Here is a 15,920-nt window from a genome sequence, read left to right on the forward strand (position 1 = left end):
ATTCATCAGAATTCATATTAAAGATCAGAGATTGAGAGCCAAACTGACAGAAAACGACTAGTCATCCTAGGAAGTTCAAACAGCACGAGCGTGTGATCATGTTCGCAGATTCATACCACTTCCAAGCAGTATGCAATGATGAAGTCACTGAACGGTTTACGCTTTCCAGGTGTGCGACTAAGGCAGATCATTCTGTACGAATCCCACACCCCAACCCAGTGGTCGCAGGATCATGATCAAAGCGAGTGTTTGCACATCAGATTACGATCAGACTTCAAAGTTCCTCATGTTCAAAGGATGTGTCTCCCCCATTTAAACTCACCTGTGCACGTGTATGCTGTGGTCCCCGTTGGCTGTGCCACATTGCACGAGAACCCATATTTAAATAAGCTCTATCAAAGACATGGTACAAAAGCAAGTTTAACACAAGCACAAATACATATAGACCACAGGAACCGTTGACCTGCACAATAATCAACTTCACATTCCCCCTTCCGGAAGTTAAACTCTGCAGGCTTGCACAGCTGGATGGTGCCTGGGAACCTGTGGCAAGAAAGTACTGAATTCTTCACTGAGAGATGAGCGAATCCCAGAACAGGTCAGTTCAAAACTCCTTGCCACCTCCCCCTTGTCTTGTTTCAGATCTCCTGCACCTCTAGAGCCCAGAAAGCAGCTTTCCCAGAGGAACCTCCCTCTCGCCCAACAGCAGGTCCCTTTTAAGACTGGTCCCTTTGTTCACTACCTTGATCTTGACAGCCAAGTTCTTCACTTGCACCGAGGGCACTGAGTCGAAGAAGAAGTCTTCGTTAAACACAGGGTTACGGCTGTTCTTGATGATGGTGCTCCTCTGCTTCTGCAGCTTGCCGGGGTTCAAGTAAAGCGCCACACAGCAGTTGATGCTCTTGATGTCAAACAGCTTGTCATACAGGTCCTCTGCCGCCAGCACACGGATGCGCAGCCGGGCGGTGCCGGCATCGTAGTCCACGTACAGCCGAAGGGTGCCTCTCTTGTGCAGATTTATGGTGTGCTCCCGGTGCTGCCGGTCCGGACTCTGCGAGTGCTCCCCACCAAGGCTGCCACGAGCAGCGGAACAGTGGATTCTCCGCTGCACACTGGGACTGGGTTCAGCGGAGCTGCACTCGTCTGTGGACAGCGAGCTGTGACGGGCGAAGGTACGCTTGGCCTTCACCACCTTGGCCTGCGTCTCGTGGCCAAAGATCTTGAGCAGTGAGGCAGAGCGTGAAAGCAGCGGAGAGCTGAACGGTGAGGACTCGGCTGATGAGCAGGTGTCACTCTCGCCACCGCTAAAGTAACGGTAGGGGTTGATGTGCGAGGTGCTGAAGTCATTTGGGTTCAGGTGGTGGCCTTCACCATTGCTCCTGGCCGTAGATCTCCTGCGCTGGGAGTTGGGGGAGGTGGCAGGACTGGTGTGGTCACTGTGGAAGAGGGACTCCTTCCGACGTGTGTGAGGACTCTCCATCAGGGTGGCAAAGCCATAGGAAGTTTGTGTCTTTGGTACGTAAGGCAGAGACATGGCTGTCTGTGACTGCGGGTCAGCATTGGTGTCCCCAGTCACTGTATCATCAGCACTCTCGATCTGGATAATATGGCGGTTGGCTGCCTTCAGCAGGTTTTTGGTGTCCCCTGCCAGCTTACTGACAAGACGAGGGCTGCGAGGACTCCCCTGCGGTTTCTTGCTGCCAATGGTCTGCTCTGAGCTGGAGGGCCGCAATCTTTCTTTGGGCTTGACATCAGGCGTCTCCCCCTCTGGGGGGCAGCTCACCAGTTTGGGCGGGATGAAGAAGTCTGGGATTTTGTCGGGGGTCAGAACATTGCTGTAAACAGGGGCCTTGCCCTGTTTGTCTCCAGTCTCGCCATGACGTAGCACGTTACTCTCTACTGATCCGCGGATCTTCTCCAGTACCCACATGGTCTTATCCTGGCTTCACAGGCTGGGGAACCAACTGTCTCACTCTGCAAACACAGACAAGGCATAAACACCTGTTACTGATAAAGACCTCATATTACAGTATACACTCACCTCATTCCTGTAGAAAACTCGCACAATTTTGAGATGAAAATCAAATACATATAACCTTTGTGGTCTCAACGGTTATTTCTGATGCAAGACAAAAAATAAAATTTTACTAAGTCACTTCACTAAGATCAATAGCCTTCTGCAAACCATTGATCTCTCAGACTCCTCATATTCAATGAACAGAGAGAACCAGTAAAATGCAGTTACCAAGTACTTTTCATCCATCATTTATTAGTACAAATACACCAAAGGCAACGATACATATTGTATGAGCTCTGATGATAAAAAATAAATAAGAACTGTCATGTGTTCTCATCTAACCACAGGGATTTACTTTGAAATCACTGTCTCGTGTTCAGGTATTTTGACAAGAATTCTTGGAAACTCAAAGGAAATTTTTGGACTTAGAGATTTTACCCTAGAAACCAGAGATAACGAAAAACCAAACCAAAAAAATCTGTCTTGCATTAGCTAATGAGACAGACTGACTTTTGGAGATGACAAGCAAACAATATTAGATGAGTGCACCAATACCTCAACATTTACTGAAACTAAAAGGTGTGCACATTAACTTCAGCTAATTCAGACAAAGAGAAGGGTGGGTCTACGACTGGTAGCCATCGCATTGTTTCCTCCTCAACCCAGAATTTTTTCTCCTTTTTTTAAATTTGGATTTAAATGAGCAATGGAGCAACCTTACAATTCCTGGATACAGATGTATCAACACATGAAGAAGTAAAAGTTAGGAAGATCTAAGGTACAAAGAGGAATTTAGTAAAAAACATAAAAACCCCACAGATGTAACCCTATTTGAGACCAAATTTGTGCACCCACACTCTTCTTACACTGCTGGAAGATATTCTACACTATAATAATTTCACAGCAGTATGTATATTTTGTCCTATAACGTAACACATTCAAGTATCAATGTATCAATATATAATCCACTAATTAATCTGAAAAACTTCAGCCATGTAAACAACATACAACAGCTAAGACATTCTGTACGCACTGCACAGAGAGATTATGGGTGTATATTTTCCCACAAGTCCAATAATTAAGCCAATTAATTGCTTAAGTATGGGAAACAACAAACAAGGAAATCCCACGAAGCATGAGTATGTGCTTAACCAGAACATCTAATTAAAGACATGCATGTGATAATTACAGAATGTATCAGAAATAAACAAAATCCACCAGATTCATTTCCAGTTGCATTTCTGTGTTGTAAAAGACAATTTATTGATGACAATGCAATTCTATTACATTTGAAAGCACAAACATTAAAATTTTACCTGTTTAGTTACAAAACAATTCTCATAAAGATGCTAAGTCTGATCAGTCCAAGTAAATCAAACTCATTTTGTTTCAATATGTTATTTTTATTTGAAAGATGATATTTTAATGGCCATTTACGTTTGCACATACAAGGAATTTGACGTGATCCTCATTCAGTATACACACACACTTTCTGAACCGCTTGTCCCATACGGGGTTGCGGGGAACCGGAGCCTAACCCAGCAACTGAGGGCGTAGGGCCGGAGGAGGAAGGGACACACCCAGGATGGGACGCCAGTCCGTCGCAAGGCACCCCAAGTGGGACTCGAACCCCAGACCCACCGGAGAGCAGGACCCGGTCCAACCCACTGCGCCACCGCGCCCCCGCGCCCCCCCTCAGTCAATATAACAGAACATTAATGCAATAGCGTAGGTAGGGTAAAATAACAAAGTTTGAAGAAAGTGCAAAAATATCAATAGGACAATTATTTGCAGGAAAGTGAATGAAGCATACCTCACACACACACTCTCTCTCACACACACTCACACAGACAGACACGTAAGCCGAATAGATTTTTTTTTTCTACTGAAGCTTCTTAAAATAAGACATATAAGTTTTATTATGAACACGTGTGCGCAGCTATTACTTTTAGTAAAGCGGGATATCAGTGAAGTGGAGTGACAGCGAAATGACGTTTGCGGAGAAAAGCCTTGGTGACAAGAAGGCGATCACGGCTCGGCTCTCCGCAGTGTACACACACACACACACACACACACACACACACACACACACACACCACCTGTTGTCACCGCTGTGTGCCTCTGCCCATCCTTTGATTGAATTTGAATTACTCAAGAAGACCCGATAATTCGGTGTTTTTTATTTTTACAGTTGGGATTTTAAGTCGTGTACACGACGTACACTGAGTGACAGTACTCACTGTACATAAAAAAAAAGCCGGTACAGACAAATCGCAAAACTAGCACAAAATCCTCCTCTGACAAGAACACGGTTGGTTAACTTAAACTGACAATATTTTTAAGTGTTGAGGATAATTCGAATGATGACAACAACATATCATTTTGAAGCGCGTATCAATTCTAGCCGTGTCCAAACTGGACTGAACGACGGTCGGTTCCTTCAGTCAGCTCGGTGCAACAGATGTCATTCGGACCTTCGACTTCCCAGTTCCCCGCACACTTGCGACACACAGAGTCTCACTTAGAGTGTAAAAAGTTTCTGCGAATCTACTCTATCCGAATCCTGAACGCTCTCCGCCCGCGCATTTCTACGTGTCGCGAGGCGGTGACACCTGTTGAAGCGGCGGGTCGGCGCGTGCGTTGCGCCTGTACCTTCAGTATCTTCACTTTCCCCACTCGTGTCGCGTCCTATCGTGTCGTGTCGAGTCGTGTCGTGTCGTCCTATCCTCCACGGGCACCTGTGTGGAACTCCAAAGGTCGCGGCGCGTCGTTGAGCGCGCGCTGCACGTTATATACAGGGCATCGCCTTGCACTGCAGCCCATTGGACAGAAAGACCCCGCGCGCGCGCGCGCCCCCGCCTCTCGAAGAGCCGTTTCTGACGGTGTTTCGCGAGGTTTCTTACACGCAACGCTCCCTCACACTTGACGCCCGATCTGTTTCGTCCGTTTACTCTGTCTACCTGTTCAGTTTAAGGGAATAAAACAAGTCGCGCGAGTCCCCTCCGGCACCACATCAACACGTGAAGTTCATCACAGGTTTTATAATTTTTCACAAACTTTTTCTTTCACCGTAAATATGACCACACCCGCGTGGATATTTCGGAAACACGTTTTAATTGTGTCGAGCAACTTGGGTAAACGTTTGAATCGCACACCAAGCTCCTGTGGGATGCTTGTCTGAGACGCACCACATGATGATGGGTTGGTTGATGGAGGACGCTGACAATTGGACTAATTCTTGCTGTGTCATTTGCTCACCAGTCATTTGCTCATAAAAATAATAAAACCCTTTAGGTCGTTAAGATGAGCAAATAACTCAGTCTTGCTTTATGAAGTCCAAATGTATAGCTGACAGAAATTCTTGGTTAAACACAACATGTTATGAACACAGATTACTAATATTCTGTTATATTATTGTATAAAAAGGTGGATCATGACGTCTTAGTGAAAAATAAAATCTCCCGTAGCCTAGAAGCAATAAGCCATTTAGATTCCCAGAAATTGTGTGGTGATAGAATGAGTTGAAAATGCTGAAAACTGCTGACCGTAGGTAGGCTATAGAGAACAGCAGTTATATGTGACAGTTGGATTATACCCTCATTCCTCTCATAGCGGGGTTAATTCGTTCCTTGACAACCCCATTGTCTGAATCCCTGTTGTTAGGGAGAATTACCATTTTTCCTAACAACATCTCGGTTCCTTGGCGAAAAAATATGTCACTAAAACAGATTAAAATACCACAATAAAAGGTATTTTTTGCATGACTGATAATAATAACATATTTTATCATATTTGTAACAAAAGTGATTAGTTATTACTTGTCTTTAAATGTTATATTTTCAACCGTTCATTCATGATCATGTATAAAATGACACAGCTGTAAAATTGTGTAAATAATAATATCAAAAATTAATAAAATCAAAAATTCAAGAAAACTTACTCTAGGTTAGGTTCATTCTTAGCAGATAAGTATCATGATGGTGGGGGCAATGTGTGGGCTCCTAACTAGCCTGACTGATCTCTAGCAGAAGCTCAGTGATCTCAGCCAGTGTTGCATGTTCATCTCCTTGTGTTATCAATGGGTTGATGCCATGACACCTGATCTCACTTCAGCCATGCAAACACAACCAAGAGTCAAAGAGATGTCTCCAACTCCTGCGGCTTCTTATGGGCTTAATTTGCTGCGCAGGTCTACTGGGTGGGAGTAGAAAGACTTCTGAAAATATCTCCCACAATGTATCCTTCAGCCTCCTTCTGCCTTCCATAAATTCAGAAGAACAAGATTTTGGAGAATGAACTAAACCTCACACCTTCCATCCAGATAATGATGGCCCTGTTATTTTACATCTCTCAAAGGACATGTCATGAGATGGTGCTGATGATTTTCTGCTGACACTGGATCAGACACCAGAGAAGACCACAGCATGAACCTGCTTAGGGAGACCAATTGCACTATTTAGCAGAACTCCACAGCTCAGTTGCCTCACAGATGGGAAATGTGTTCTGCAGCTGGGAGTACAATCTTAAGGCAGTATATACAAAAAAACCACTTACCCACAGCCCTCAGTGCACTTCTTGAAACTGGTATAGATTTCTACACCCCAAGTTCAAGTCTTCCCAAAAGTTTTATTGTAGAAACAACAATTTGAGATAAACAACTTCCTTACATTCCACCTGTAGTGCAGAGATTTACAGTGGGTTTCTCTCTGTTTTATTCATGTTCTCTCCACTTACTAAATTAATATTTTGATTAACATTTTAAAAAGCATTATGAAAACCAACCAATTCAATTAATTTCATAATAAGCAGATGAACCGATTCCCATCAGAATACTCAGAATACAGAAGGGAACCCACATGTGTGCAATTAAAGTGATTTTTAAGTGCTAAATACACTTGCCTCCCTAAAATAACCACAGTCAGAAAGTATAGTGCAATCAAATATACTACCATGAACACTGGTGAGCTCTAACAGTAAATAAAGGTCCCAAAGATCAGCACAAAGACGTAAAAAAAATTAAAAGCAGACTGTTTATAGAATAGGTAATTGTTTATAGAATAGCCAAGTCCATCCTTCGAAAGTGGTATGTGTCAGCTTTGAGGCCATTGTTCTAATAGAGCGCATTCACTCCTTATTATCTTACTTTACTATTCTTGTCATTTAGTCTTTATTACTGACTTTTATTTATCTAAAATACAGATATCCTTCCTTATGTCTTTTATTGTTATGTTCCATTATATCTTTCACATTACACTGTGAACCACATGCCAGCCACTGTCAACAACAACTTGTCCCAAGCAGGGTCGCAGCAAGCTGGAGCCTTACCCAGCAACACAGGGCACAAGGACAAAGGGGGATGGGACACACCCGGGATGGGACACCAATCCATCACAAGGCACCTCAAATAGGGCTCAAACCCCAGAGAAACCACAGAGTAGGCACTGGCTGAAGCCGCTGCGCCACCACATACAACCGAAAGTTGTATAATTCAAAGCATCCTGGTAAGTGGCAAATGTCCACAAGCAGGGATTGAAGTCTAAAAGACCGTGGATTTTGTTTTGGTACAAGTAGATAAGTAAGTTTTATGACGGATGAAAAACAGAACAGAGACTTGTAGGTGCGTACATCTTTTGTAAGTGTTTGCGTATATCTGTAATGGATGACGCCTGGTGGAATTCTGTACGGAGGGAGAAATAAAACATTTTAAGCTTTAGTGTGAGTGATTATTTAGTCTCCAAAGAACTGAGAACTGTCTGAAAAAGATGAGTTTCAATAGTACCAACACATGCCAAGAGATGAGAATGGTTCTAGTCAGAGGCAATCAGCAACCCAAGTCATTGATAGACACAATGCCAAGAAACCAACTCATGGGTCAGGAAAGTCATCAAGATGCCAACTCACTGGTTAGAGTGAACACACACACACACACACACACACACACACACACACACTGATGCTGCTTGTCCCAAACAGGGTCACAGTGAGCCAGAGCCTAACCCAGCAACACAGGGCATAGGGCAGGAGGGGATACACCCAGGACAGGATACCAGTCCATTGCAAGGCACCCAAAGCAGGACTCAAACTGCAGACCCATCCAAACCTGCTGCACCACTGCATCCCCCTAGAGAGAATACACACCATCTAAACCATTTGTCCCATACAGGGTTGCGGGGAACCGGAGCCTAACCTAGCAACACAGGGCATAAGGCTGGAGAGGGAGGGGACACACCCAGGACGGGACACCAGTCCCTCACAAGGCACCCCAAGCGGGACTTGAACCCCAGACCCACCGGAGAGCAGGACCCGGTCCAACCCCTGCGCCACTGCGCCCCCCTTAGAGAGAATACTAAAACACTAAAATTCTCAAAGACCTGCAGAACTCCACAGCTGAGACTGTCCTTGTACAGACTAAACATGACCATGTGCTCAGGTCGAAGCCCTAGTGAAAGACTGTGAAAAATGGACACACACAAAAAAGCAATATGGACGCCTCTTTCCCCTGGGCCTGGTAAACTTGTCAGTAGACAGGGTAAAACAAAAAGATTCTGCTACAGTACTGTTGAACTGCCTCACTCTTAAAAGGCCTAATACAGAGATGGAGACATAGCTTTCAGAAGGATAATGGCCCAGACCACATTAAGAATGTTCATCTCCTAAAAGTTCAGTTCATAAGCTTACTCCAAACCCATCCAGTTGGGCACTGCATGAGTAGAGGTCTAAAACTGAAATGTCCATTTGCATAGTTTAACTTCAGCCTTATCTCAAGAAATAAACACTCCACCAAAACCAAAAAGGTCTCAAATATAAGAAGACACCTGGGGCTTTGTAAATAAAAGTTTTCCACAATCTTAATTTTTTTTTCCAACAAAGCTGAAACACGTGCATTTGTGATGTCAGTAACCACAGGGTGAAAATTCTAAACAACCACTTTCACAACCTGTGAATAAATTTCTGTCCTACTGCAGAAATATATCTTTATGTTTGAAACTGAACTCAGCATTTTAAACCGTTTTCATGTTGGGGGCTAAAACCTACATTCATTCAGTCGATGCTTTTCTCCAAAGCAGCTTACAATGTTAAGCTCTCTAGAATAATATATGCACGTAAAGCGCTCTAGAATAAAATGTGCACATAAACAACAGAGTAATTTTCACTACAGCTATTTAGAGGAAGTACCTTGTCTAGGGGTGCTGTAACAGGACATGGGATTCAAACCCACAGCCTCTAAGTCCAAAGGCAGCAACTCTAACAAGTACACTTCCTGCTGCTATGCTGTTTCAACATTTCCAACAGCAAGATTCACTTCCTAAATTTGGGGCAGTTTCAGAAAAGAAAAAATCTATTTAATGATTTTACATAAAATTGATTGAATTAAGGAATGCAGTAGCTATGAGATACTTAAAAATGAAAAACATAAAGTATCTATAAACATGAACTCAGATAAAAGTGTAAAAGTTAACTCAGCAGAGCATGTCAGAATGCACTAAACTGAATAATTTCATTTACAGCATGTTTTGTGTGTCTTGGGGTTTGTTCTAAGCTACCCTTGGTTTCCGTGGAAACTTAGCCACAGCTATGGCAACAATATTTTTTCATGTTTAAATATAGGTATGGCTGGAAAGAGTGGGGCGAGGAAAAGAGATGGCAAGAGGGACAAGGGGTTTCTGCAGCTGATGTTGTAGGGAAGACAGGTACATTGTTCAAAGGAAATGGCAGCATAGCTGCAAACAAGGATAGCTGGTTGCATAGTAGTTAGAGTTGCTGCCTTCAAACCCAAAGTTTGCCTTCAAAGTCTCACTTCTGCTTATAGTACCCTTGAGGAAGGTACTTATCCTCAATTTCTCCAGTAAAAATTACCCAGCTGTACAAATGGGTAAGTGTAGCTAGGCTAATATTGCAAGTTGCTTTGGAGGAATGTGTTAGCAAAATTAAAAACTTATTTAGCAGATGGGTTTTCTCCAAAGCAGGGGTGCAGTGGTGCAGTGGGTTGGACCGCAGTCCTGCTCTCCGGGGGGTCTGGGGTTCGAGTCCCACTTGGGGTGCCTTGCGACGGACTGGCGTCCCGTCCTGGGTGTGTCCCCTCCGCCTCCGGCCTTACGCCCTGTGTTACTGGGTAGGCTCCGGTTCCCCGCGACCCTGTCTGGGACAAGCGGTTCTGAAAATGTGTGTGTGTGTGTGTGTTTTCTCCAAAGCAACTTCCAATATGTAGTGTTATCAGCCCACACACCTTATTCACTACGGTGACTTACACTACTTACACTGGGTCACTCATCCATAAATCAATATTATTCATAAATAAATGTGAATGGCATTTGACATAAATAAATTGTGGAAAGTATTATGTGTTTACCTCACTTTTAAAAACTGAGATTCTTCTTTATTTCTGAAGCATGTAGAATATATTGGAAAAACATTTTCCAAAGTCTGTTTTTTTAGATTTTTTCTGCCACAAACTTATGCACTGAGAGAATTAATGAATTTGACTTTAGTTGTACTGCATGGCAACACAATTACTGAGCCTAGTGGAAAACGCAAAGATTTTTAAAATCCGCTCTAAATGTGTTCAAAGTAAACCACAAATTTAAATACTGACACCTGAAGAGGGTTCTTTAACTCTACACTAAGTATTTGAAGATTGTCCAGAGCATTATCTAATCTATTTATTCCCCTTTCAACCTGTTTTATGACATTTATTATGGTCTTGCCTTCACAATGAATCAAGCAGAAGGGAGAAATCTGCCAACTGATTATTCTGTAATGCATTAGAATGTAATTAACCAATTGGCAGGAGTGGACCTGGGGATCACTGTGGAAAGGCTGCCACATCAATTCCTGAAGAGTCGGAGAATCATTTAAGCTGAAGTCATTAACAAGAAGAACACACAGACATTTATGTGAAGAGGCAATAAGAGCTAAGATTAATGTCCTTTCACAGGATGGAATGTGGTATTAATACATTTTCCACCACTGGAATGAGACAATTTAAATTTTATTCTCAGACCACATTTACCCGAGTTTCTATTCCCGTCCTGGGAGACAAATGAAGGCTGACTAATCTTGAAAAAGCTGGTGTCAGGCCAAACTACTTGCGGCAGTTCAACATTTCATACATTTCAGGTTCCTACTGAAGTGGCAATCTGTAAATAACACCTGACTGCTTGGACCTGGTGCCATCAGTTGAGCTCAGGTCATGTGTACATTTTAATATCCGAGAGTGAAAACAGATGCTGTTTATAAGCTCTGAATCTTTCCAAGGTTTTTTTTTCAAAACATGCATCTTGGTGTTTTTTTTACAGTTAGACCACGCACTACTGTTTCACCTTGAGAATTTAACAAGGACACAAAAGCAGACAAAATACATACAAGATACTGAATGTTTTCCCTTGGTTTGAGTGACACTTTCTGTTAACTGACACAAATGATCTTAAGTGTTGTACGAAAACTTAGCAAAACTGGGTAATGTTTAATGAGCTTTCATTTCACACTGGTTATTGCTGTTGTTAGCCTGTGCTTCCAAACATAAGCATCACCTCTCCATGATCTTCATTTTATAAGTAGTTAATTACAATGCATAAGCCAGCAACACAGGGTGCAAGACTAGAGGTGGAGGGGATACACCCAGGACAGGACACCAGCCCACCACAAACCACCCCAAATAGGACTTGAACCCCAGACCAACCACAGAGAAAGCCCCAGCACCACCATGTCACCATGCCACCATATCACCACACCCCCCCAGCAATGAACAGATAAAAGTAAATATGCTTACCTCTATTTAAATGGTCCTACTTCATTCTCAGAAATGAACTGGAGATGAAAAACCAGATCATTAAATTTAGTTTGAGCAGGAAAAGTTCCAATTTGTCCCATGTCCACCCGAAATTCACCCCAAATGATCCCCCAGAACATTATAAAGAAAAAGTTTTAGAACCCATTAAAATAGAATGAATTCCAATCAATAACATTATTTTTTATTTGATGGCATCTGTAAAGCTTTTCTGAATCATGCATAGTTAAAGTAGGCCTGTGGATGAAAAACTTTCTTCTCATTCTTCATCTGAGAGTTTTTTGAGTCAACGTTTACATTTGCTTATTTAGCAGATGCTTTTCCCCAAAGCGACGTACATCTCATAGAAAATACAATGTCTTCATTAGATTAGCAGAAAGAGAGACGCAGATGCTGACAGATGATTCTTAAGTGCAGTCAGTTTCTTTCCACCATATGAAACATGGTCCAGTGAAAATATTAAGTTTGAAACATCCATATGAAACACACTTTCTCTCAGAGACACAAACTACATATGGCTTTCAGAGTCACTAATCCAAGTGAACAGCATGTATTTGGACTGCAGGAGGAAACCTACACAGACACAAGGAAAACATGCACACTCCACACAGACTGAGCAGGGAATCAAACCCCTGTCCTCCCACATCACCCAGGTGCAGTGAAACAGTAGCGCTATTTGCTGAGCCACCATGTCAAACAAATTTAGAAGAGAAGTAACAACAAGGAATTTTCATTTCATTATATTCTGTTATAATCCAAACCCTTTTTTAAGGTCTACTGGGTGCATAGGAGGGAGATGCAGTAGGTTTGGCTGGGACCTATTCTCCAGTGGGTCTGAGGTTCGAGTCCTGCTTGGCGTGCCTTGCGACGGACTGGTGTCCTCTCCTGGGTGTGTCCGCCCCCCTCCAGCTTTACCCCCTGTGTTTCCAGGTCAGGCTCTAGTTTGCCGTGACTCCCCCCTCAGGACAAGCAGTTTCAGACATTGTGTGTGTGTGCGCATAGGGTAATAGCCAGCTATTCCTGGAAATTTCATGAAGGGTCCTGTACACACACACACTCTCTGAAACCACTTATCCCAAGTGGAGTTGCAGCAAACTAGCGCCTAACCCAGCAGCACAGGGCATAAGACTGGATGGGGAGGGGACACACCCAGGACAGGACACCAGTTCATCGTAAGGCACCTCAAGTGGGACTGGAACCCCAGACCCACCAAAGAGTGGGCCAAACTGGACCTGGCCAAACCTACTGCTCCACCATATCCCCTACAAGGGTTATGTATATAACATATATTTAAAAAAAAACATGATTTCATAAAGCCATCTTACAGTGATGTTGTGTGTGGATTGGCATGGGAAGATGAAGGCAATATGTCACATTTGAATAAATGAATAATAAAATTAAAACACGGTGTATCTTGCAGTTGCTTGGGGCAGTTTTCGAATGCAGTCTCAGTTTATCATATCAGACCAGATGTTGTGGGCCTCTGACTGGAAATCGCAAGCACGATTAATGATAAGTGGTATCAGTAACTGTAGACTGGATACACAAAACACTGGATATTGGGAGACCAAATAACAGGGTTAAGTGTATACATGTATTGGATAAGTAGATATGACTAGTAAACTCTTTTTTGGGTGTTAGTTTAAAAAGAGGCACATTTGATGTACTAACATTTTAAATTTTCAGTAGATGTCTCAGCATGATACAATTGTACATATAACATGCTGACACCTTTTCAGTGTAGTAGCTGTATGAAAAAAATTATTTACAAAAATGTGTCTATATAGGCCTATATATCTATATAGAAAGTGGAAACCTTCAACATTTTAACTGCTGTGACAAGTTTTCAAAACGTTCTTGTTATTTTTTTCTGTGGTGAAAAAATGTTCAGCTCTTCAAATCTAAGTACAAAACTCATTATGAAGAGTCTCACTGGAGGTAATTGAGCTAAAGCTCCTCTAGGAATTAAAAGCTCATAACTAATTCAAATTTAGGAAGCTTCCTATTTAGTACAACATGTCATGGATAAAATAATAGGACAGCATTTCATACAAGGGTCAGAGTCAATGTACACACAAAGTTGTCTTTTGGACAATAAAACCCTCAGCCACTCAATGCAGATATTTTTTTTTTTGTAAAAATGCAAGCATTGTTTTCACTAAAAATGTGCTCAAATCTACACGTAAAAGATAAACTAAGAATAATGTGTTTAAAGTAATACATTTTAAAAAGGTTAAAATGTGCCTTTGTTCCCAAACTACCGGCTGTGTACATCTCTTACTCTAAAAAACAACACTTAATGATACAATAATAATGTATTTTCTTCACATGTTATTGAAATTAAATGTATTTTTCAACTTTTGTCACTGGAAGAGCAAACCTTTTAAAGGATCACTGAATTAGACTCACAAAGTGTCTCAAAAAGCAACAAAACTCATATCAAGTCAGAGTAGGAAGCAGCGCTGGATAATTAGGTCTACATGACTGGTTCTTCAATGGCACTGGCACAATAGAAACTGAATTTTTGTGAGTGTTGACGTTTTACTGCAATATTACAGAATCAGCTCTTATGGATAAGAGGTTTTTAAGTCTCAGCGACCAAATTTGTTTGAGTCAGGAAGTAATTTACAGAATTTTAGTCTTTGTGAAAAGGTTAATGTGCCTTTCCTGTCCTCATTAACCCTGAGATGCATCACCTTCTCTCCTCATTTGGTACACAACAGTTTAGAAACCTGTGTACCGACATGTGGTATTTCAATAAGACAGCCAATAGCATCCAACAGCTGACAGAAAATCATTAGTAAAATGCAAAGCCTTCAAACTAGGGGTATTATCATCTGACAAACCATTCTAAGAAGCAAAACTGCTTCATTAGATTAATGAAAGACAGAGATAAGTGCCGTATAATTTTGCTGTTTAAACATATGGAAATTCTTCCCAAGAGTGATCTGGTTACGTTTATTTATCTAGCAGACACTTTTCACAGCCCACACATCATATTCACCAAGGTGACTTACACTGCAAGATACACTACTTACAATGCATCACTCATCCATACATCAGAGGAACACACTCTCTCTGCCACTCACAGACTATGGGTGAACCTGAACAGCATGCCTTTGGACTGTGGGAGGAAACCAGAGCACCCAAGGAAACCCATGGAAACACAAGGAGAGCATGCAAACGCCATACAGACTGAGCAGGGATGGAACCCACATCCTCTTGCACCACCCAGGTGCTGTGAGACAGCAGTGCTACTTGCTGTGCCACCCATTAGTGGATCATTAACTGCAGGCAAAAGGTAGTAATGCTCGACGGGTTACAGAATACACTAAGGAGGAGCCCATCATGGTTACATCATGAGATGCAGGAAGCAATGTATCCCCATTTCTGTTCCTCCGCTTAGGTAATACATAACCACGTAGGGGAAAAGACTGAACAATATATTTCAGTCACAAAACGTGAAGAGTGGTTTACACTAGTGACAGAAACTTCTAGGAATACACTCCCAAAACACCCAGTGTTTTACATGAAATGCGCACAGGGGCGGCTTGATTCCCTTTCACAGAGGGCCACATGATGTGGGAACTTATAAAGGAAAGTACGCACCCCCCCCCGATTTGTTCATGTCTATTTACAAATGGTTGCCACTGGCAACAGAAACAACAATTTCCTGGCATTCAGCAACAAGTAATTTCTTCCCCTTCCTGATCCCCCCCCCATCTGTGTCTTTAAGAAAGGAGAAACTCTACACATCCTTCCAAATCGGAGGGCAGTAGGCAGGACTTCCGACTCATAGCCTTCCCAAGGAACACAGGAAATGATGGAACAAACTGAGCCCCCTGTGGTCTGCAAGGCTCCTTTACCACATGGGTCCAAAAGTCAATCCCTGAGGACAAAACGAAACACAGGTGTGCAATTCCCCCAAAGGACATGGTCCAATGTCAAATCGCACGGCAGCTACTGCCATCCACTGAAAATGTGTAACTACTGCAAGTTTATATTATTAATTCCAGTTAACATGGGATACTCAAAAAGTGTTTTGATCAAAGATTATTCAATAAAGAATGGCGCAGCATACAAGATATTGACAAGGTAGATTACATTAACTATTCC

At 42.4% G+C, this 15,920-nt stretch overlaps 1 protein-coding gene across 1 annotated transcript; it reads right to left on the reverse strand.

The window, feature by feature from the left end:
• Nucleotides 1-253: 253 nt before the first annotated feature.
• On the reverse strand, nt 254-4,736 carry LOC108919850 (C2 calcium-dependent domain-containing protein 4C). The gene is made up of 2 exons (XM_018728144.1): nt 4,670-4,736; nt 254-1,974 (listed from the first exon to the last, which is right to left on the reverse strand). Exon 2 carries the CDS (start codon nt 1,928-1,930, stop codon nt 656-658), a length of 1,275 nt encoding a protein of 424 aa, XP_018583660.1. The 5' UTR covers nt 1,931-1,974; nt 4,670-4,736; the 3' UTR covers nt 254-655.
• Between the last annotated feature and the right edge of the window lie 11,184 nt (nt 4,737-15,920).

This window comes from Scleropages formosus, chromosome 9 (assembly GCF_900964775.1).
Source record: "Scleropages formosus chromosome 9, fSclFor1.1, whole genome shotgun sequence".
NCBI lineage: Eukaryota > Metazoa > Chordata > Actinopteri > Osteoglossiformes > Osteoglossidae > Scleropages > Scleropages formosus.

Excerpts from the sequence above, each read along its gene's own strand:
- LOC108919850 (XM_018728144.1), bottom strand. The coding sequence starts at position 1,930 with ATGTGGGTACTGGAGAAGATCCGCGGATCAGTAGAGAGTAACGTGCTA.